General features: G+C 42.9%; 1 protein-coding gene across 1 annotated transcript in view; it reads right to left on the bottom strand.

Annotated features, from left to right (window-relative positions):
• Nucleotides 1-22939, bottom strand: part of wdr17 (WD repeat domain 17) — a gene marked incomplete at its 3' end in the record, with an annotated part of 33677 nt that extends 10738 nt beyond the window's left edge. Inside the window, exons 1-16 of the mRNA XM_081360692.1 lie at nt 22811-22939; nt 19911-20094; nt 19447-19677; nt 18047-18298; nt 17719-17841; nt 17433-17620; nt 9934-10102; nt 9770-9861; nt 9560-9642; nt 9354-9440; nt 9066-9230; nt 8010-8212; nt 7526-7675; nt 7311-7441; nt 7105-7230; nt 6829-6984 (exon numbers count right to left, since the gene is read on the bottom strand). Of these exons, the coding sequence (XP_081216818.1) occupies nt 6829-6984; nt 7105-7230; nt 7311-7441; nt 7526-7675; nt 8010-8212; nt 9066-9230; nt 9354-9440; nt 9560-9642; nt 9770-9861; nt 9934-10102; nt 17433-17620; nt 17719-17841; nt 18047-18298; nt 19447-19677; nt 19911-20094; nt 22811-22933 (2463 nt within the window). The 5' untranslated portion in view covers nt 22934-22939. The remainder of the gene's footprint in view (nt 1-6828; nt 6985-7104; nt 7231-7310; nt 7442-7525; nt 7676-8009; nt 8213-9065; nt 9231-9353; nt 9441-9559; nt 9643-9769; nt 9862-9933; nt 10103-17432; nt 17621-17718; nt 17842-18046; nt 18299-19446; nt 19678-19910; nt 20095-22810) is intronic.
• Nucleotides 22940-23316: the final 377 nt, after the last annotated feature.

Here is a 23316-nt window from a genome sequence, read left to right as displayed (position 1 = left end):
GCCCGGAAGCAAACATTGCATCATCGCTTTTCGCTGAGGAGCCGAACAGTGTCCAGCCCTCCGCGAAGGTACAGCAACATGGCGACGGGACGAGGCGTCTCCGTTCCCTGGACTCAGGGAACGAGGGTTACCATACGTAACCGAGACGTTCCCTTTCGTCAGCAGGGAACTCCGACGCCTCGTCGGGGGAGTTCCCCTGACGAATTGGGATCCCTACCAAAACGCCATGGTGCTGGCCCCTTCCAGCGCCCAGCTAAGCTACAGCCCTGCAGCAGTTTCCAGAAATTTTGCGGGAGCTAGCTAGGGAATCACACTGCTGTTCCACAAGACCCAATCAGTGGATATTGGATAACACTGGGAAAGCGTGCCCGTCCCCAAGGAAAATAATAATGGGGGGGAACGCTGCGGAAGCTGAGGCAGCCTAGAGGAAGGCCCTCAAATACACACATGTACTAACCACGTAGGGTAGTGAAACATATGGCAGTCCTTGAAGGTAGTCCCAGTCCGGAGGAGTGTGGAGCGTACTCAACAGGGACGACAGAATGAGTCTGTCAAGGGGAAGACACGGCTGAACTGCACGTGGCAATCATGGGTCACCGCAGGGACCACTGGAAAAGCACCCAGTCTACTAGCAACTCCTTACTGAAGGTAGCAGACCTGGTGCCGGGCGGTCCGCAACGCCTGGCACCGGAGGGGTGATGGAGGAACTCACAAGGTTAGCCGTTTGTTGGGTAACCAACGGAGCAAAAAGACGCACGTATCCGCTCACGGAATGGCGTCGCAAGCCGACACACCTATTCCCTCTAATTACTGGCCGTAGCGAGTACTCGGGAGGAAACCGGTTCCACACGTAGGCTATAAAACCTAGCGAACGTGTTCGGTGTCGCCCAGCCCGCAGCTCTACAAATGTCTGTTAGCGAGGCGCCTTGTGCCAGAGCCCAAGAAGCGGCAACACTCCTAGTGGAATGAGCCCGCAACCTGGGAGGGCAGGGCTCACCCTGGGACTCATAAGCCCTGGTGATAGCATCCACTATCCAGTGGGCTAACCTCTGCTTGGAGACAGCCTTCCCCTTCTGCTGGCCTCCATAACAACAAAGAGCTGATCTGAGGTCCTAAAGCTTTGCATTCTGTCTATATAAACCCAGAGGGCCCGGACGGGACAGAGAAAAGCTAGGGCTGGGTCTGCCTCCTCCTGGGGCAGCGCTTGCAGGTTCACTACCTGGTCCGCGAAGGGAGTGGTAGGAACCTTGGGCACATATCCGAGCCTGGGTCTCAATATAACCTGAGAAAGGCCAGGCCCGAACTCTAGGCACGATTCGTCGACCGAAAATGCCTGCAGATCCCCCACCCTCTTGAAGGAAGCCAATGCTAACAGGAGCGCTGTCTTAATGGACAGGATTTTAAGCTCGACTGTCAGCAAAGGCTCAAAAGGAGGACTTTGGAGCGCTTTAAGCACTAAAGTTAAGTCCCAAGAGGGTACAGGGTGCAAGTCGCGAGGTGGATTTAGCCTCCTAGCACCCTTGAGGAATCTGATGACCAGGTCGTGCTTCCCCACGGACTTACCTTCAACTACATCGTGATGTGCGGCTATTGCGGCAACATACACTCTGAGGGTAGAGGGAGACAGCCTTCAACCCCTGTTGTAGGAAGGAGAGCACGACTCTGATCGGGCAAGTTCGTGGGTTCTCCCCGTGGGAAGAACACCAGCCGACGAACAGGTTCCACTTCAGAGCGTAGAGGCGCCTCGTAGAGGGGGCTCTAGCTGAAGAGATGGTATCTACCACTGCCTGTGGCAGGCCATCTAGAACCTCCGCATCCCGTCCAGGGACCAGACATGGAGTTTCCAGAGGTCTGGACACGGGTGCCATAGAGTGCCCCGTCTCTGAGAAAGAAGGTCGTTCCTCAGAGGAATCGGCCAAGGAGGGGCTGTCGCGAGGAGCATGAGTTCTGGGAACCAAGTCCGGGTTGGCCAATACGGGGCTACCAAAAGGACCTGCTCCTCGTCCTCCCTGACCTTGCACAGTGTCTGTGCAAGAAGGCTCACTGGGGGGAACGCATATTTGCGTAAGTCCCGGGGCCAGCTGTGTGCCAGGGCACCCGTGCCGAGAGTTCCTTCGGTCAGGGAGTAATACCACTGGCAATGGGTCGTGTCCGGAGAGGCAAACAGGTCTACCTGTGCGGCTCCGAAGATTCGCCAAATCAGCTGGACCACCTGGGGATGGAGTCGCCATTCTCCCAGAAGGGAAGGCTGACGTGAAAGCTCGTCGGCCACACAATTGAATTCCCCTGGGACATGAACGGCACGAAGCGACCTCAGATGCTTCTGACTCCATTGGAGGAGGTGGGAGGCGAGTCGCGACATACGACGGGAGCGCAGACCACCTTGTCGGTTGATGTACGCAACGGTCGCAGTGCTGTCCGTACGGACCAGTACGTGCTTGTGTCTGAGAAACCCCTTGAGGCGACACAAGGCCAAGCGTACTGCTTGCAACTCTAGGCAGTTGATGTGCCAATGCAGCTGGGGCCCCGTCCACAGACCCGAGACTGCATGCCCTTTGTACGTGGCCCCCCAACCCTTGGCAGAAGCATCTGTGAACACCACAGCATGCCTGGAAATCTTGGACTAGGGGCACTCCGGCCCGTAGAAACTCAGGATCCGACCAAGGGGTGAAGGTTTGGCGACAGTGCGGGGTGACTTTGACCCGGAACGTGCCGCTCTGCCACGCCCACCTCGGGACTCGATCGTGAAGCCAGTGCCGGAGCGGTCTCATATGCAACAAGCCGAGCGGCGTTACTGCGGCTGCCATATGCCCCAGGAGCCTCTGAAACTGTTTCAGTGGGACCGCTGTCCTGCCTCGAAAGGACTTGAGACAGGTGAGCACTGACTGGACGCGCTCCTCTGTGAGGCGCGCAGTCTGAGCGACCGAGTCCAGTTTCACACCGAGATAAGAGATCCTCTGCACGGGGCAGAGTTTGCTCTTCTCCCAGTTGACCTGAAGCCCCAACTGACTGAGGTGACGGAGCACCATGTCCCTGTGATCGCACAACACATCTCGCGAGTGAGCAAGAATGAGCCAGTCGTCGAGATAGTTGAGAATGCGAACGCCTTGTTCTCTCATGGGAACAATGGCCACCTCCGCGACTTTCGTGAAGACACGGGGCGACAGGGCCAGCCCGAAGGGTAGGACCTTGTACTGATATGCTCGACCCTCGAAAGCAAACCAAAGAAATGGTCTGTGTCGAGGAAGAATCGAGACATGAAAGTACGCGTCCTTCAGGTCGATCGCTGCAAACCAATCCCGGGGACGGATGCATTCGAAAATGCGTTTCTGCGTGAGCATCTTGAACGGGAGCTTGTGCAGGGCCCGATTCAATACTCGCAGATCCAGGATTGGCCGTAACCCACCGCCTTTCTTGGGTACAATGAAGTAAGGGCTGTAAAACCCTGACCTCATATCGGCTGGAGGGACCGGCTCGAACGCGTCCTTCGCCAGCAGGGCGTCGATCTCTTTCCGCAAGTTAGGAGCATCCACTGGACGCACATGGGTAAAGTGGATGCCCTTGAACTTGGGAGGCCGGTGTGCAAACTGAGTTGCATAGCCGAGCCGAAAGGTGTGGATGAGCCAGTGCGACGGCCTCGGGAGCGCTAGCCAGGCTCCGAGAAACTGCCGCAACGAGCCCACCCGCACCGCCGGCGTACCCGCGGAGGGGCAGCGAGGCGGAAGGCAGGGACACGGCTCCGGTGGCATTGTAGCGGCCGAGAGCGGGGTCTGGGTGTGTATTTGGACAACACCTACCTGCCTCCACCGGGGGACAGACGGCAGAGAAGACCCTAGAGTGTTCTGCTGCGGGCTGTCGCCTGGCAAGAGAAGGGGAGGAGACGAGGAGCGAGGCCCAAGGGCGGCTGCTGGTCTCCGTACCTTCCCGCCCAGCAGCAGACAGGAGTGACGTGACCGGGGTGGCGCCACTGCTATCTGAGAGCTGGGGAGAGGGGAACGAGAGCGGCGCAGCTCGGGGGCGGCGCACACTGCCATTCTGACCCTCTCAGACGGAGGAGACTGGTCTTATTTTACTGCCAGTCTCGACCGTGAGGGGAAACGAGGAGCGAGGCCCGGGGGCATCGAGTCCTGGTTTCCGCCTCACCCAGCGAGAGACGAGAGTGACGAGGCCGAAGCCCTCACTGCCATCTGAGCGCTGGGGCCCGTGAGCGACTTAGAGGAAGTGGACTGCTCAAACTTTGGGTACCACTGACTGGATGACCAGCGGCGGAACAGAAACAAAATTCTCCACCCGGCCCTCTCCCGGGGGAAGGAGTGGTGATGACACGCACTCCCGAAGAGCAGAATGTCACATACTCTGGTCGCTTCTCTCAGAGTTATTTCCCTTCCTTTTGCTAGGGGGAAACAACTCTGAGCGGGCTGGTTTTGAGGCGCTCCTGGACCACAAGTGTGGACATCGTCTGACCGAGGGCCAGCGTTGTGACTAATCACGGTCAGTCACTAAGCGCAGCTCCACCCCGAGTCAGAACTACCCACGTGCAGTGAAAGTGCAGGGGTAGTGAGAGAGGAAAAACTTCTGCAGATTTAGGCATGTTTGGCTTGCCATATTGGCACCAAAAAGCTTCCATACTGCCAAAATTTTTCACACACATCCAGGCACTTTAGAATAGCCAAGGAAAGTGTGGCTGTCAAGTCTGAATCTTCAGCATGAGAACACACCATTATAGAAGGAACTCAGCATTATTTTCAGAGTATAACAGCCCTCTCTCCGATGTAGCAATCGACATCTGCCCTCCCCTGGGGCCCCGAATGAAATGCTTGGTCCCTCATGAGAAAGACCAGAATCCCATCCGAAAGCCTCGACGGCACACGGCATGCTGAGCGGCTCAAGCCTTTACGAGAAAGGGGAGACGAACAACGTGCCGACGTGGTTATGCACTCATGAGAGAACATAACCACCCACAAACACAGTCTCAACACACTGATTAGGCATGTGAAACAGTGATCATGGCCGTCAACCAGGCATGCAAGACAGTGAACGTGGCCATCGCCTTGATGACACACGGCACGCTGAGCGCTCAAGCCTGCAGGCAAGGCGAACACCGTGCCGACGTGGTCATGCTCTCATAAGAAAGCATAAACCACCCACGAACACAGTCTCAGCATGTTTGCGATGCGCTAGAGGAGTAGGAAGCTCGTGAGGATCTTTCACCTGGCGAGACATTCCGTACTGTAACCCTCAGACCACCAAATGCTCATTAACCAAAGTAGTCCTCTTTTTAGAAAAGGAACTAAATTGGGGAACAAGCAAATGGGACTCAACCTCGTAGAGGCACACGAGTCTCGGCCGCGCATCTAGAGCGCCGAATGACGCGCGCTGAGTTGCCGTGACAACCCGCGCTGTCAGCCGGCGCTCGACGGCACACGGCACATTGAACGGCTCGATCCTTTAAAAAGGGGAGACGAACAACGTGCCGACGTGGTCATGCACTCATGAGAGAGCATGAACCACCCACGAACGCAGCTTCAACACACCGATTAGGCATGTGAAACAGCGGTCGTGGCCGTCAATGAGGACAGGAAACGATCGCATCCAGAAACACACGAGTGAAACGTCATCCTGAAAAGGACGCGATCTTCACTCGTGTTGCTCTTTCAGGAAGAAAGTACTCTCTTTATTGTGCTGAAGCACACAGGGATCCAACGCGGCGACACAGCGGGGAAACTGCAAGCCCGCTGTGCGCACTCAACCGTTTACCAGCTGTGAAAACAGCTTTTGAATTAACAGTGTAGACGCAGCCGGCAGACAGGAATCGCGTGGTCGCTGAAGCGCCGTCTCACCAACACAGAAAGATCCCCTCCTGAAACAGCAGACTCGTAGAGCGTAAGAAAGATACAATCTTAAGCTCATTCACTCAAAGAGGACACAAACGGTCGGCTCCGAAGCAATAAGCGATGATGCAATGTTTGCTTCCGGGCTTTATACCCGCGCTGGTAGGCGGGCTGCGGAATGCAAATGTTGCATGCCAATGTTCATTGGCTCGTTTTTATTCACTCGAAGGCAATTGGTCTCCCTAGCGTGATCCCAATTCGTCAGGGGAACTCCCCCGACGAGGCGTCGGAGTTCCCTGCTGACGAAAGGGAAAGCGCATCCATCCATCATTAAAGTAATCCATATGACTCCAGTGGCTTAATAAATGGCTTCTGAAGCGAAGCAGAGGGTTTTTGCAAGATATTTTGCAAGGAGTCATAACCTGTGGGTCACTCACATTGGGTCAGAGGTCACCCCTCTGCTGGAACTCGACTCTCTTGTGAACGTGTGTATGGCCGTTGCCAGAAACCAGTGATTATAGTTTATAAAGTTTTAAATATGGATATTTTCACTTCAGAAGCCATTTATTAACCCACTGGAGTCATATGGATAACCTTTATGATGAATGTATGCACTTTTTGGAGCTTCAAAAACTTTTTGGCACTATTCAATGCCATAACAAAGCTGGGAAGAGCAGTATATTATTTATTATAACTCCGATTGTGTTCGGTTGAAAGAAGAAAGTCATATACAACTAGGATGGCTTGAGGGTGAGTAAATTATGGGATAATTTTCATTTTTGGTTGAACTATTCCTTTAAACCCCAACCTATCAGCAAATATTGATATGTGATTAATTAGATTACTTAATCAGCATATTATGTCATTGACTAATTATTATAAAAACATTTTAAAATATATATTGACAATCCTAGAAATTATATATATATATATAACATTTCAGAAAATTACATAAAAAAAGAAAATAATTTCAGTAGCTAAATCTTTTAGATTTTACCTCTCCCAGTTCCACCATAAGCTCACAGTATCTCTGGATTTGTCCCAGTCTGATATGGATTTCTGCTGCATTCTTGAGCCTTTCTTCTTTACTAGGGGCTCCAATACCACCCCCAAACTTTGACATCTTTACTATGGTCAGCTCTTGTGCTTCAGACTACAGGGAAGGGACACATGGTAAAATAATTACAAAAAGTAGATACAAACTACAGTATTGAAAACTTAATATGCACCAAAAGCCACTATTAGAACGTCACATCACAGTTTATTCACTCACAGTTTTGAAGCGGACCAGGTGTTTCATATGCATGATGCCCTGCCCATAGTTCTGTGGAAGAAGACTATCATCCTGTCCGTTGATTACAGCAACCAGATCCCACAGGTTATGACTCCCTCCTGGTGGCTACAAAGAGACAGTACATAACCCCTTATTTAGACTTCTAAATAAACTCCTGTGAGAGTTCTGTGTTGAGATTTACTTACTGAGAAACACTCAGAGAACCATCTGAGCTTCTTCATGCGCACGTCGCTAGATAGTTTATCCAGCTCCTGTTTAATATCTCTGGACACTTTTCCACACAGGAGGGGATGGGCTCCAGGAACCATAGCGCGATCTACACTCAAGAAATACATGTGGTTTAATGTTTTTACAAAACCAATCCATGCAAACAGTATATAATATGTGCTTTTGTTTTAACCTGTGCTGCCAATGATGTCATCCCAGCTGTGGTCAGTAAGGATGTTGACCACTAAGGGAGCAATTAGAGGAGTGAGTGACCAAAGTCTGACCGTGGAATCTCTGGAGCAGGAAGCCATGGTAAATGGAAGGCTGGGGTGACATGTTAGACCTGAGGGATTTCATATGATTGACAAAGCTGCATAAATAATGTATTATTACCTTGGAATGACACAAAATGATGTCCCTACTACTGTATCATAAATTCTACTAAAAGACAGTCCTTGGACAAAAATAAGTGTTCCCATTACATATTTAGGTCTCTTAACTGTGCAGTGTTCTGCTTTTCCTGCCTTCATTTACAGAACTTGAATCATTTAACTGTATCTAGAAATCACAATGTATAAAATGTATCATTAAATAAGCCATTTTTTTTTTTTTTTGAAAAAAGTGCATTAAGGATGACAACATAATTTTGTCTGCAGCATATACATTGAATACACTACCATAGACATCAGCTCCATGGTCATATACAGTGTCTAGACAGGTGCCATCTCTGGTGTCCCAGACACGGATGGTGTAGTCCCAGCTCCCTGAGGTCAAAAGGTACGGCACCTCTGTGTTCCACATGAGACCCCGAACTGGAGCGGTGTGGCCACTCAGCACGTTAATGCAAGCGTCTTGGGTATAATCCCAGATACGGACAGTCCTAGTCAACATACACACAGATACACATCCATTTATGAAGTTAAAGGTGCACTCAGTCATATTTATGTTGTTTTGGGAACTGACACGTATAGACAAATTCATGCACAAATTCACAGTTACTAGTGACATAGTAGAAATGCCCTATTCACTGTCAGCCATGATTTATTTCTTCTGCAAGTGAAAGTTTCGAAGAACAAGATGATATAAATTGGATGATCATGTGATCTCAACACAGAGGCTTCCATTAGGTGAGTTTATAGGCTAATTATATACATATATACTTTTGTATTTTACTTTACAAAATCTGTAAATAAAAGGTATGATGATTCTTTGATGATTCAATTATTCTTTTCGTAATATTATGTTCATTATAATTTTATTTAGTTATACTATTAATTTTTTTCAATTCATCATTCAAGTTTTTATAATTAAGTCCACAAAAAAAGTCCCAAGGTAAATTTGAGAATGACCATTTGTAATGCTATTAAAACATGTACACTCCTGTTTGGGGTCAGTAAGATTTTTTTAATGTTTGAAATGAAAGAAGCCTTCCTGTAATACCAAAGTTGAATTTTCAGCAGCCATTATTCCACTCTTTAGTGTCACATGATCCTTCAGAAATCATTCTAATATGCTGGTGCTCAAGTAATAATTCTTATGTGCTGCTTAATATTTACAATCACTTTCGATCAATTGAATGTGTCCTTACGCATCACACTTGGCATCACGAGCCACCGGTTACATTTGCTGAATAAAAGTGTTCATTTCTTAAAAAAAGAAAAAATCTTACTGGCCCGACACAAAGCGGTAGTGTATATTAAGAGTGTAAATGGAGCTTTTAATTGAGTGATTACCCATCATCTGAGCCACTGCACAGTATGCCCTCTCTGAGAGGTGACCAACGCACATGGAATACTTTGGCCGTGTGACCTGTAAAGACTTTTAGTGGCTGATCTGAACTGGTGGCCAAGTAATAGACTCGAACATTCTTGTCTTCACAGCCAGTGGCAATCATATCTCTGCAAGAGTAAAAGAGAGAGAATTAGAATGAATGAATTATAATTGTGATGGCAAGAGAAAATAATACTGGTAAAAAGGTTCTGTCATCTGTTTGTGTATCTGATTACACACTGATCACATACTTGTTATTTTGACTCCAGTCACAGCCAAACACTGCTGCTGGATGTTTGTATTTGTGCAACACTTTGCCGTCAATGGTTCGAATTATGCTGAAATCACACACAATAAAAAGTAACAATATCAGTATGAGTATGAGGACAATATGGCTTCATTACATGGATGGACTAAGGCTTGTGGGAATGTCAGCCAAACATAAAACCGGACTCACCAAAATCCATCTCCACTGCATGTCGCTATTCTTTTGGAATCCTTATGACTCCAAGCAACACAAAAAATACCATTCTTCCCATGCTACAATTCCAGTAAAAAATAAAGATTACGATTGTGCAGTCAAAATTCAAATAACAATAGCTATTTAAATCTCATAAATTAGAGTTATTAATTCTAAATAATTAGTATCCTTAAAAAAAATGCTTACCTCGTTAAATCTTGTGATCATTTTCCCCTTTTTAACATCCCAAATAAAGGCGCCATTTCTTGACGTAGCTCCTGCTATGCAGTTCAAGTCTCCTTTGGGTAACAGTGAAACATAAATGAAGGAAAGAGTTACACAGAAACAAAACCTGTCTGAAACTTTCTTACCAGGGGCCCAGGACAGAGAGTACACCACTCCCTCATTTCCCGGAGATGTGTACACAGCAGTTAAGGTGTTTATATCCCAGACTTTTATCGTCCCATCAAATGAAGCTGTAGCTAGAATGTTTGGGTCATCTGGCTTGAATTTGCAGTCGAAGATAGTTTCAACATGACCCTGTGACAAAAACAATGTCACCAAGTCATAAAAACCTTACATGTTTGTATTATAATGATATAATCATTATGATGACTTCATTGTTATTGTTAACTAAAACTAAAGTCTTAAAAATATTTGAATCGAAATTAACTACGTCAACTGCCTTTCATTAATTTGCATCTACATGTCAACTACCCTTCATTAATTTGCATCTAGATGTCAACTACCCTTCATTAATTTGCAACTACATGTTAAAGGTTCTCTAAGTGATGTTGGGTGACGACACTTCTTGTTGACGTTCGAAATATTGTCAAACAAACGGAGGCTAGCTCGACCCTCCCTCCCCCTCCCCCTCCCCCTCCCCCTCCCCCTCCCTTCCGCGCTTCCTGAAACAGTCATGAAACGCGCATTTCTTAAAGTGGAAGTAGCCTACGTGCTAACGCTGCTGCGGTGATGATGGCTCAACCAACTCCTTCAGGCTCTGAGTGAGTAAATTGAAGAAGTTTTAAATAGTTTTAAGAAGTTTCAATTTTAAGTCTTAATAAATTATACAATAGTCTGTTGATAGTAATATTCTGTAATGTGAATCCTTTAGTAAATTCAGGACTTTGCGGGTTCCTTCTCCTTTTCCCTCTTCTTTGCTATTTGTTCATCGGAACGTCATCTCTTTGGTTGTGTGTCGGCCATATCAAAATTCAAGAGAATATAATTCTAACGTTAGTCGTTGACGTTGTCTAGGACATCTCTCCTCTAGCTAACTTCCCTCTTCATGCTTCTCTCTCCTCCACTCCCCACAACCCCGCACTTATCCCCCAACCCCCAACTCATTCTTGTCGGTTATTGGCTGGAACACTGTTTGTTATGTTTCGTGGTCCAGGTTGGGCCAGTTTGTTTTTGTTGACCGCATTTTTTTTACAGTGTGTTCAGGAGACAGGCAGCTAGCGGATAGTGAGGAGATGTTTGCTGTATGTGACAAAAAATGTTTCAGCCTAAAAACCGTGTGACATCGCTTTGAGCACTTTTAACTACCTCTCATTAATTCACAACTATATGTCAACTACCCCTGATTAATTTGCATATACATGTCAACTACCTTTCATTAATTTGCAACTACATGTTAACTACCTCTCATTAATTCGCAACTACATGTCAACTACATCTCATTAATTCACAACTACGTTAACTACCTCACATTAATTTGCAACTACATGTCAACTAACTCGTTAAGGCGAGACACGGCAGGCAAAAACATAGTTTTTTTTTACTGGTCAATTTTGAGATTTTTGGATATTTGTCTTCAATAACATGCTTCTTTCAGACTTGTGGTGAAAAAAAGTCCGAAATACACATTTAGGTCTTTATTTTACTGCACTTTGTATGTTTGCGTCTCTAGATTTCTCATAAATTCAACAAAAGTTGGCGTTCTTAATCAACTTGCTGCTCCGCGATCTCTGCCGACACCCTTTCATCACATGCACCGTTAGGAAGCTCTCTCTCTGCTGTACAATCCTGTCGGATCCAAATATGGTCATTTCCTTTTTATCGGCAACCAATCGTGAAAGTAAAAGGGCTGAATGCGCGATCTCATTGGCTGATGATAAATCTTTAAAGCCCTTTTTCTCAAAATGACCTTTCTCTCATACTCCAAGTCTGAAATCTCCACTTCAGAAGCACCGATATACACCAAACTTTCCAGACTTGTACCTAGTTATATTATGAAGACATTTACCGAGGGATTTGTAAATATATTATTCCTAGCCTGATTTATATACCATTTTATTCCAAAAAACATGGCGAAAATAATTTTTTTAAGGCTATTGACAGTATTTTCTGATTTACAGGATAACAAAAGTAGATATCCATAAATCCCTCTGTAATTTTTTTCCCATCTAATATGTGAACACAATGAAAAAAATATTTTTAACCTGGCTTTATCAAATACTCAGATTTCGTTTTTTTAAATATATGCAAATTAGTGCATATTTAATTAGATATTGCCTAATTTGCATATTTAAACATTAAATTACAGAAAACTTGTAATACATTTTTTTCTCATCTTAATGTAGGGAATCAACTGGGAAAGTTTCATGGTGATGTCTGCTAGTTAAAAAAAATCCCTATTCACCTGTAGTGTCTCGCCTTAATTTGCAACTATGTCACCTACCTCATTAAAGTATTAGTAGACTGTTAGGTTAGGGTTAGTAGAATAAGTTGACGTATTTATATTTATAGTCAGTAGAATGTCTGTTGTGGGAGCATCAAAATAAAGTTTTAATGTTGGGTCGTTTTTGAGTGTCGATCGGCTTAGTTTTTTCGGTGTGTTCTGCACCGTTGACTCTAGTCAGACGCCATCAGCAGCTTTTCGACTGATTCTGCATGTCAAGTAGGTGGCGGAGCTCATCGCTGAAAGAGATCACTCTGATTGGCTGTTTCAGCTTAGCGAATCAGTGCACAAGAAAAAAAACTGAACTGACAAAAGCAAATAAATAATGAAATAAAGAGGGAACACACCACAGACACTTGTCATTCTTGTCATTTCATCTAATTTAAACAGTGTATTATTTTTATAATAACCAAGGGCTGACAATGCCAGTGACAACTTAGCAGACATAATTGAAAAAGCTACACAAATATGTCAGTTATGAGCTAGACTGGCGCTGTTTGCTTTGTCCAGAGCTTTAGCTCTTCCAGTGTCCCTTTTTGAATTCAGAATACTGCCACCTTTGAGACTGTGTGAGAGGACATAACTCTCTCGTACCAGCGTATGAGAGAGTTATGTCCTCTCACGCAGTCTCAAAACGTAAGTGCCAGCTATGATAGATATTAAGATATTAAGCAGATATTAAGCAGGTTAACTAAAGATAAGCCTCTAAAAAGTTTTTCTTTTAGAGATGAAATTTACCCCCTGTTAATGGCAGGGAAGATTAACAGTTACATGTTAATATTGTGTGTATGCTCTTGCTAGAGAAGACCTATCTGTAAGCTAGAGAATTAGCTTTAGAATTAGATTAGCCTCATGTGCTAATAAGATTGTACCCTCTGTTTGCAAGACAGTAGAGAGAAGTTTTTTTAGTGTTTTGTGATTAAGTAACAAAGGAAGTCACAAAATGGTTAGAAGGAATGCTAGGCTGATACCCACGACAGAGAAAGGTGGATTAGCTAGCCCGTTATGGACAGACAATGAGTTTAAGTCCTTGTTAGGAGAATGCATGGACTCAATCGTGACTGAGGAAGTCAGATTGAATTTAACAAAGAAATTTGGCATTGATGCAGTCAAAGTTTGGTCAATTGAAGATTGTAAGAAGGTACTAGGAGCAAGTATTCGCAAGAACGATATGAAAGCTATTATCTGTTGTTACCGAGAATTTAGCTTATCCATTGCACAAGAACAAGCTCGTTGTATTGCTACGTTAAACGATCAGAACAAACAATTGCAGACTCACATGTCCTGTCTCAAGACAAAGGTGGGCCATAACAAAGCCTCAACCAAATGTGATTTAGAAGACCAACAGTCAGATGAAAGCTATCCTGATTTACAGTCTTTTGATAGTATAGAGGACAATGTCAATGCAGATGTAAATGCAGTTGAAGTGTGCGTAGCCAGACAAAAGCCTCAGGGAAAAGGTGTTGATACAGTTCCATGTGCAACCCCCATATTGCAGCCACAAGCAATCAAAACATCTTTAGGTCCTAAAGAGATTGAGAGAATTGCTGAAAGTTTGCCATCAGTGCAAAGAAATTTTTCTAAGTTTAGAAGAGCATTGATCAGCAAAATGCGGCTCTATGATATGACTCTAGCTGAAGTCACCCAGCTAATATCACAGATCTTGACTGAGTCAGAATTCAATGATTTTGAAAGTGCTGTAAATAATTCTGAACTGCAACAGGCCAGTAAAGATGAATTAAGAGAGGAAGTTGTTAAAGTGTTAAAGAACATTGTTGGACCGAAAGTGGACTGGTCAAAGCTCACTAATTGTGTACAGAAGAAGGATGAAACTGTTTGTGAGTACACAGAACGATTCTGTCAGATCGCTGCCGTTTACAGCGGAATTGCCGACACTCCAGAGAAAGTGTTAGGTCATAATGGTCCTCTAGTTCGCACATGGTCCGATGGTCTTTTGTCAGAACATAGAAATGCATTGCCTTTCTTAGATCTTACATGGTCAAATAGAACCCTGCAAGACAACTTGGACAGTTTAGCTATTTGGGAAAGAGACTTTGATGTCAAGGCAAGAGTAAAAATTGCAGCAGCATCCTTTAAGGTTAACTCAGAGAAGCCAAAGAAACGCAAAAGTCCTAGAGAAGCCAGTTGTTCTTACTGTGGCAAGCACGGACATTTTGGAAAAGAATGTCGAAAAAATAAAAATAACTTAAGACAAGTTAACAATGTTATGCAGCTCTTACTACATTTGTTTGCAACTTTGAAGCAACCCCTCCCCTCGTCACTGGACTCTTGGGTAAGCTTTTTGAGGTGTTAACAATTTGGGCTGTGATTGCTTAATCTCCCCAGTAACTTACAACAAAGATGAAAGACTTATTTTTGTTTAATAGAACAAAAGAAAAGTGACTGTCACAGTCTTTGTTTGGGGGACATTCAGAAAACTCACAGCCTTAAAATGTTATACCACAGAATATTGCAGTTAGACAACCATCCTCTGTTAATGATGTTTATTAGGACTGATGTTTCACTGGAGAATGGAGATGTGCCAATTTTCTCACACACTGTACAGTGTGCACACAACAGGGACAGAATAGGACACGGTTCAGTGAGGGCCCTGGAAAGAACTGACGCAACAGGCGTCGGGGGCCAATCCAGGGTGAAGACACTACCTCATAGGCCTTTCCCCATTTAGTCCATCCTTACCTCACTGGTCCATAGGTGTCAAATCAATTAAGAAATAGGGAAAGAATGAAACGACAACAGTAGACTCTGAAAACGATAGAACCACAGTGTTTAAACTGCTACAACCGTAGTGTTTTGAAGAAATACTGCTCTCTGTTTTTTGTCTTACAGTGTGCAGATAAAACTTGATGGTTTTTTCCAAAAATCCATATGCAACGACGTCTCACCTGCATATGAAGCCACAACCTCAAGAAGACAACTACTCCCACTGCTGAACGAGCCAATCACAAAAAAATACACAACGCAGAAATACAAAACCTTCAGTCATCCATCGATATGATCAAGACTACAAGCCTGCACCATTATCTGAGTGCTGCACCTGGTTAATATGACTGAAGATAACTTTTCATGGTTCGGAAACCTGTTAGTATCAAGTGTGTCAACCAACAAATGACTCACGTCCAGCACACCCGTAAGATTTCACGGGCCCTAAGTGCATGTTTGTTTCTGTGTCAACATGCAATTACAGATGAACAACACAGAGCAAGTTATATGTGCCTGTAACTTACACAAGTTACAAGAATGAACATATGCGATGTGCCTGTAACTTACACCAGTTACAAGAATTAACTTTATGTGTTTAAATTTGTATTTTGTGAGAGTTTTTAAAAACTCTCAAACGGGGGACTGAAGAATCCAAATTTAAGAAAATGTTTAAGATCTGCTGATCTTACTTCCTTACATAACATCACATGAAAAACTAAGGTGAATTACACTGTATTGGGCATTCAAGGTGAACATGATGGCATCAATTTACTGATCAGAAGTCAGCTTTAAGTCAGCTGTCTAAACATTGTAATAGTCAGGGGTTTTGATAGCCTTTGATCTTCCAACTAAGAGTTGGACTGTGTGTGAATGTTACCTAGTCTTAGTTCTCGGGACCATTTGTGTTTATAACATTTGGGGAAGTCAGTTGGGGGCAATTACCTCTATTGTCTTTAGATGATTAGATTTAGTGGTTACCTCTAAGGCTGTGTGTATGTTTAGCACCTTTAAAGACAGCCCACTGAAAGGCCTATAAAGAAACCATGTGAAGTATGTTAGTTAGAATGATTTGGGAAGAACTGCAGCCGCGTACAGCGAAGTCCTCAATAAAGAATAACTTTGTTTGAACGTGATCCCCAACGTCTCCTGGTCTCTTGCTTCGACGAAGAAAAAGTTTTCAACAACATGAACCAAGTTTGGTCTGAATCCGATAAAGCGTTGCGGACATACAGCTTTACGTCTGTTTTCGCAAGCGCTACGTAAAATTTGTTTGTGGGTTTATCGAAAACTGTTAAGCGAATCAGTTTGAATTCCATAACTTTTGGTCAGCACTGCCTGAAGATGATCTGGTTAAATTTTCGTGAAAATCGGAGCAACGGCCTAGGAGGAGTTCGAAAAAGTATATTTTAAAAAAAATTCAAAATGGCCGAAGAATTTCCACAACGGAAAATGACGTCATAGGGTGCAATCGAATCGCAATAGAATTTTGTTGATTGGCCTTACGGTTCAAAAGTTATTAGAAAAATAAAAGTGAAACTTTGGACAGGTGGTGGCGCTAGAGGGAATGACTTACAAACACCAAAATTGGTGTATTTAATGTTGGTACTGTCCTCTATCAGAATGTCAAACCAAAACAACTTTCCCGCAATCGGTTCAATGGGCTGCCATAGACTCCCAGAGCGGAAGAAGAAGAATAATTATTTTTGGTACGCCAACAGATACAATAGGTGCCTACGCACATTCTGTGCTTGGCCCCTAATTACTAAAATTAAAATTAAAACTGAAAACTGAAAACATAAAATTAAAAGCTAATTTCCTTTATTCTTTAAACATTTTTATATCTCTGAAAAATTCTGCAATAGCTGGGTGAAAATTTAAAGGAAATACAGAAAAAAATTGTGGTGATGTATGTGGCTAAAATGTTGGGCAGACACAGGATGCTTAATCAGTAGTGAAAGAAAGTAGTTCTGCACATGTCCTGAGATAACCATAAGTACATGTTTTAATGTTATAAACAAAATAATTGAGTTCAGACTGTTGAATTATTGAAAATTAACAGGTCTGCACATTATGCTTTGTGTTGTGGGCGCGTTGTGCATTAATTTATGATAATTCAGTGGCCTGTTGTCAATTATTTCTTACTTAACCATGGGGTGAAAAGGTTATGTTGCATTTTCCGTCATTAACAACAATCAAGGCAACTACAAGAGCTGTTTACCTGAGAAAACAACATGAACTCTTGTTGAATTGATCAGCACTAGGATGGAAGAGCACCACTTCAAAAGCAGAATGACTAATATAAATGCATCATTTTGAGCCATTGGTGCTTACTTGAATGCATCCATTTTATTAATAAGATAACCTACAACTAACTTTAAAAAAATCCCTGTGTAGATATTAAATATAAAAAGAGTAATCATTTCAGGGTTTTTCATTGTGTGTTAATGTCAGTTTTCCTACCAGATCCCGCAGAAAGTCCCACTTTTTGGCACCCATGTCATACAGTCCTACTCCCCCATCCATGAAACAACAGACAACGTGCCCGGGTGGGAGGGAGAAGGCCTGGTTCTGTGAAAGAGTAGGTGGAGGCACAGCCTCGCTAGTGGAGGAGGTGTAGTGATTCTTGGAAGGGGAATTCGAGCTAAATGCTAAGAGAGAGATAACACCAAAATCAATATGAGTCATTATGATTCCGTACACAAACACATTTACATAAGTGCAAAATGGTGAACATGAAAACACATACATTTCTTTGCTGGCGGGGAATTTAAAACATGAAGTGCATGGAAGCCGGTTTTCTTCAGTTTAAAGTTATCCAGAGGTGTCGCTCTTGATACGTTCCATACTCTTAGCACACCAACTTGAGAATCTTGAGAATTCAATATAATAAGATAAAAAATTTTTTTTTTACTGATGTGAATATGCAAATATGACTGATCATTCCATTTCAAACTACACCCCAGCTGTTTTACGTTAAACTGTAAATGTAATTAATAATTAAATGACAGTTCTAAAATCAGATTAAGATTAAAACTACTATTTCCCAGTGGCCCTTCTGTGTGTGTTTATCTTACCCCCTGTGATAAACATGCCAGGGGCGCTGGGCACCCAGGCCAGGCACTGCACGGAGGCAGCAGCACTGGGGAAACTAAAGGTAGTGATGCAGCATAGAGACTCAGAGTCCAGCAGTCTAATGCCATTGTGCATGTTGGCCACCAGTAGGTAGTCTGTGCTGAGAGGGTCCCACTCCAGAGCTGTGATGGGGTCTTCCTCATCTGTGCCTTCTAACGACTCGGGCCGCAGTACGTGCTTTTGATTCTTTGAGCCTAAGGTGATGTAATTAAAATAAATTCATGTTATTGTTCAGGTTAGACCTGGGCCCTATTATCTCTTTCCCTGCCATTAACACGACTGACACAACACTTTCCCGCCATGGACGAGTTTTTCAGGCAATCCATGTTTTCACTGTTATACAGTAGAGGGAGCAGTTACGCATCTTCTGAAATAGTGCAGCAACCACGGATCCAAAAACAAACGAATGAGGAGCGGATAGAAGACTGCTTACATGCAATAAGCCAATGTGATTATAATAATAATAAGCTGGAGTAAAATGTTTTTTTGTTTGTTGGTTTGTTTTAAAGCAGATGCTCTGTTCTTTCTTATGGTATATTGACTGTTAACACATTCATCAAGTTTAAAATGAAAGTTTAGTGAAAATGATGGAGCTGGCAGGTAACTTCTTTAAAAGTGCTGGCGGGAAAAGAGTCGATAATATGAACTGTATCTAATCTGGATATAGTTTTTATATTTTTTTATTAAAGGAAAAGTTCACCCCAAAATGTAAATTCTGTCATCATTTACTCATTCTAATGTTGTCTAAAAACCTGTATGACTTTCTTTATTCTATTCTACAATCAAAGAAGATATTTGAAAAATGTCTCAGTGTTTTGTTATTTTTTTGTCCATAAAATGGAATTCATTGATCACCAAAATTGTTAATTTCCTGTCATGATTCCTGTCTTGTGTTCCCCTGTCTTAAGGACTTTTAAGTTGAAGTGTTTTCTGTTCCCATTGTTTCTGTGTTGTCTTATTTCCTGTTTCCCTTGTTTGCATTAGCTTCCTTGTTTGTTACAAGAGCAACCCTGATTAGTTCTTTATTGTTCCCTCAGGTGTTCTTGTTTCCTTGTCATCTTGTAAGGTTCCCTGTGAATATATAGCCCTGTGTTTTAGTCAGTCCTTGACTTTGCTGTCCGCATTCTTGTTCAGGATTATGTTCCTGCTCCCTGGTTGGATTATCTTTGTTTATGTTTTTCTTTAATAAACATTTGCTGCATTTAGATCCTCGCCTTACCTCGTCTTTGCCATCGATGTAGCACTAACCAACATTCGTCAAAATATATTATATATATATATGCATAAAGGTTTGGAATGACATGTTCTTAGCATTAACACATACAGTTAACAGTTACGGTACCTGGTTGAAAGACGGACAGACTGCCATCAGTGTGTCCAAACACCACTTTTCCCTTCTTCAATGGATGCCAGCGGAACAGGCAGATATCCGAGAGGAAACTGTGAGCCTCCTTATGCACAGTGACTCCTGAGTCAGGCCCAGAGATGGACCATATGTACAGAGGACCCCGGTGGGATACGAACGCAACGCTGTCACCTGCATTCCAGCACCAGCTTAGAGAAGCTGGGATACCTGGGAAATATCCATTTAGACAAGTTTAAGACCTCACATGAAAAAGTCATAAACAAAAACAGTTATTAAAATGTCTAAGGTTTGAGTTAAAATTATTCAAAACTGTTCATCTTTAGTCTGAGAAAAACTTGCATTTTGAGTGGTGTCTTGAAGAACACATGCTGTCAGGTGGAATATGTGTCTTGAGCTGGTGTGTATTTCTTAGGACACAGTAGGTGTGCGGGCAGTGGTACCTTTGGTGTTATCTAGCCGTGTAATGGCCTTCTGCTCGGCCACGTTCCAAATGATGAGCAGGTTATCAGCACTTGCACTGGCAAACACTTCAGGGTTGTGTGGACACCACGCTATAGCCGTGATTGTCTTCTTGTGTTCAGACATGATCGCTCGCAGCTTAAACTCATTATATATGTGATCAAGCTGGAAAGACACAATTCAATCAGTTAAACAACATAAAAAGTCACATTAGACTACATTTGTAGGTTGTAAAAAGGTTAGTTCACTTATAGTTCATTTATGTTTCTGCATTTGAAGTCCATTCTCTGTCAACCCAATAAATCATGAGGAGTCACTGAGAACAAATGAACGAGTGTATGTGGGTTTTACCTGATCTCTGATCAGTTTTATACATTTGTAGACTTTTTATTTAGACATTAGTATAATTAAAATGAATAATGTAGTTAATAGTCTCTTATTTGCCTGTTTAGCTGAGCCATTCATAGAACAAACAAAACAAACCCTGACAATTGATAAAAGGATATATACTGTAGACACTTTATAATCTTATTAGATGATTAGATGCATTTGAAAGATTTCACTTTCAATAAAAAAATTGCAATAGATCTGTAAAAGGTGTTTTTATGCATGTTTGGCCTGGGGTTTTGTTGCATTTACACTGTTCTGACCACAAGGGGTCACCATAGAGACGAGTGTCAGATTGTTTCGAAGCCTCGATCTGCCCACCACTATGTAAAGGTTAGGGGTTGAGTTATGAGGCAAGGACTCATTGATGCAGAGAAAATGGGCTTTATTTAAAAAAAAAAAACAAACAAAAAAAAAAAAACTACCCTATGGGGAAAAACAAGACTGGCATCTAGAGACTGTAAAAAGATCAGGCAAGGCACGAACAGTACATAAGACAACAAACTGACACAGGGCTGATAATACAAGGACTGAATCCGAAATCGCCCCCTAAACCCTCATTCACTATTCCCTACTTTAGTCCACTAATACTGTTCACTTGAAGGAGTGGACACTGAAACTGACACAAGACTAGACCAAAGTGTCAGGATCCAGACACCATGCCTCAAACATGCGAGATGCAGACTAGGGCTGCAGCTATCGATTCTTTTTGTAATCGATTAATCTAGCACTTAATCGATCGATTAATCGAGTAATCGGATAAAAAAATGTGTGCGTTTTTAAACAACCAAAACAAATAATGCATAACGAAAATGAGGTATTTATTCCAACTCCAACATTTGGCTCCAAAACTAAGCCTATTTATTGCAATCTTTACCCATTTAGTGTTTATAAGTGCCAGTGCCAACAATTATATAACAATACAGTTAAGTCAACTTACTGTAAAACATGTATAACATGTAAAACTATGAATACAAACTTAAATAGTAAAGGCCATTTGGCCTTAGTTTTTGTCTTCTTAATACAACATTACAAAAAAAGGATTGCACCTTCTGCAAATTACCCACCGGAGAACAAAAATAAATTAAATTAATATAAAATATCAAGCCAAACAGGTACACAATGTATACAATTTATATAAAAAAATAAGTGTAGCTTTGAAAAGGGGAATGTTTTATTGCAAATATGCATTTTGTTAAATAGAAAAAGAACAGCATTTTGTTTTTCACTTAGGCTAGTTGAAGTATATTAGCACGTTTTGTAGTATTATATATATATATATATATTTTTTTTTTGTTAATTTGACAAATTTAAAAAATGTTCTATGCTCAATTACTTTGGTAGCCGATTATGTCTTCCCCAAAAGTACGAGTGGATTTGGAGAAGCAGGCTGGTGGGGAGTTTCATTTTTTGTTGTTGTTTGTAACTATTTGGCAGACGTGACATAGCCAACAAACAAGGTCTCGCAAAGACTGCAATATTTGTTCCTCCATCACGTCCCGGTGTATACAGTGAATCCATGCTGAAATTATTGTTGCGTGGCTACATCAAAGTTTAAGCATATGTGATGCATTGCCGCAATTGGTCTGACTGGCGCGTGAGAGAGACGAGGGTGCGCGCGCGCGTGTGTGTGTGTGAAGGGGTTCTTTTTTTAGGCTATACTCTCTTGCAATTAAACGTGAATACGTTTACTACTTAAAAACATCAAAGCTAAACATCGTATCTAGTCAACCCGCATCACGGCATCACTACAAATACAGTATGGGATTAAAATCAGCGAACATCAATGTATAGGCTTAGGCACGGGCGGAAATATTGCCGCTGGGTCAAAAAAAAAATGCGGGGGACAGAATCGTTACCTTGTTTCAGCGACGCTGAAAGGAAGCGATCCTAAACTTTAGACATTCTCTGCCGTTTATGGACATCTTTACTCTCCGCCATCGCGCCAACTACATTCAAAATGAATCACGCGCCATGGTGTGCTTCCTGAACATTGAACAACGGTCCGTGTGAAACAGATCCCTGCGCGTCATCGGAATTTAACGAGGCTTCGAGGCAGAGTTTTTGCCTCGAGGAATTTTTGTAATCGAGTAAATCGAGTAACTCGATGAATCGTTTCAGCCCTAATGCAGACATAAGAACGCACTGCCAAGGGAAAAACCCCAAAGCTGTGCGCTCACACAAACACGAAACAAACACATTCCGTTTACCATATTTGTTGTGCTCTATATGTATATGCATTGATCATCATTTATTACTCTCATTGAAACTCTCAGGTTGCATAAATAATATCCTCATTTGTGTTTCGAAGATAAACGAAAGTCTTATGAGTTTGGAACGCCATAAGGGTAATGAGTAAATGACAACATTTTAGTTTTTGGGTGAACTATCCTTTTAAGTTAATTTTGTCAATAAAAAAGGAAAGAGCAATTTACTTTATTAACAGTCCATCGTTTAGCCTACTATAATTCATATTCAAACAGTTTGCACTTACTTGGTACACATATATAGCGAGCGTGGCACAATACGCAAACCTGTCCCCACTGGCGGCACACACGTCTTTATTCCAGGGCTGACATCCAGCGGCCAGCAGGCCAACCTGCTTCACCTGAGACATTTTTACCTGGACAAAGAGACAGTGATGGCAATAAGGATCTGTGATGTGGTCCATTGGTCTCAGCATTTATAATAAAAGCACATTGTTGCAGTTGTGAAAACAGACATTAAATTTGGCACAGAAATAAATTTCACTTTATCTAAAAGCATGTTATTGATGTTACTGTGAACGATTTATCCATGCATGTTTTTAACTTGATCTTCTAGTGATGTATGTTGACTTTATTCATTTAATGTTTTTTTTTATTAACAAAGTTCGGGAGGAGCACATTCAGTTAATCAACTGAATTAGCATGACAGGAAGCATACAGTCTCATACAAGCAGACATGCCTCTGTCCCATGACAGTTTTCCAGCATCCCTCCAGTTCCCTTTCGTAAAGGGA

The sequence above is a fragment of the Scardinius erythrophthalmus genome (assembly GCF_964197995.2).
Source record: "Scardinius erythrophthalmus genome assembly, chromosome: 3".
NCBI lineage: Eukaryota > Metazoa > Chordata > Actinopteri > Cypriniformes > Leuciscidae > Scardinius > Scardinius erythrophthalmus.
The sequence above is the reverse complement of the archived record's forward strand: the minus strand, read 5'-3'. Positions and strand labels throughout refer to the sequence as shown.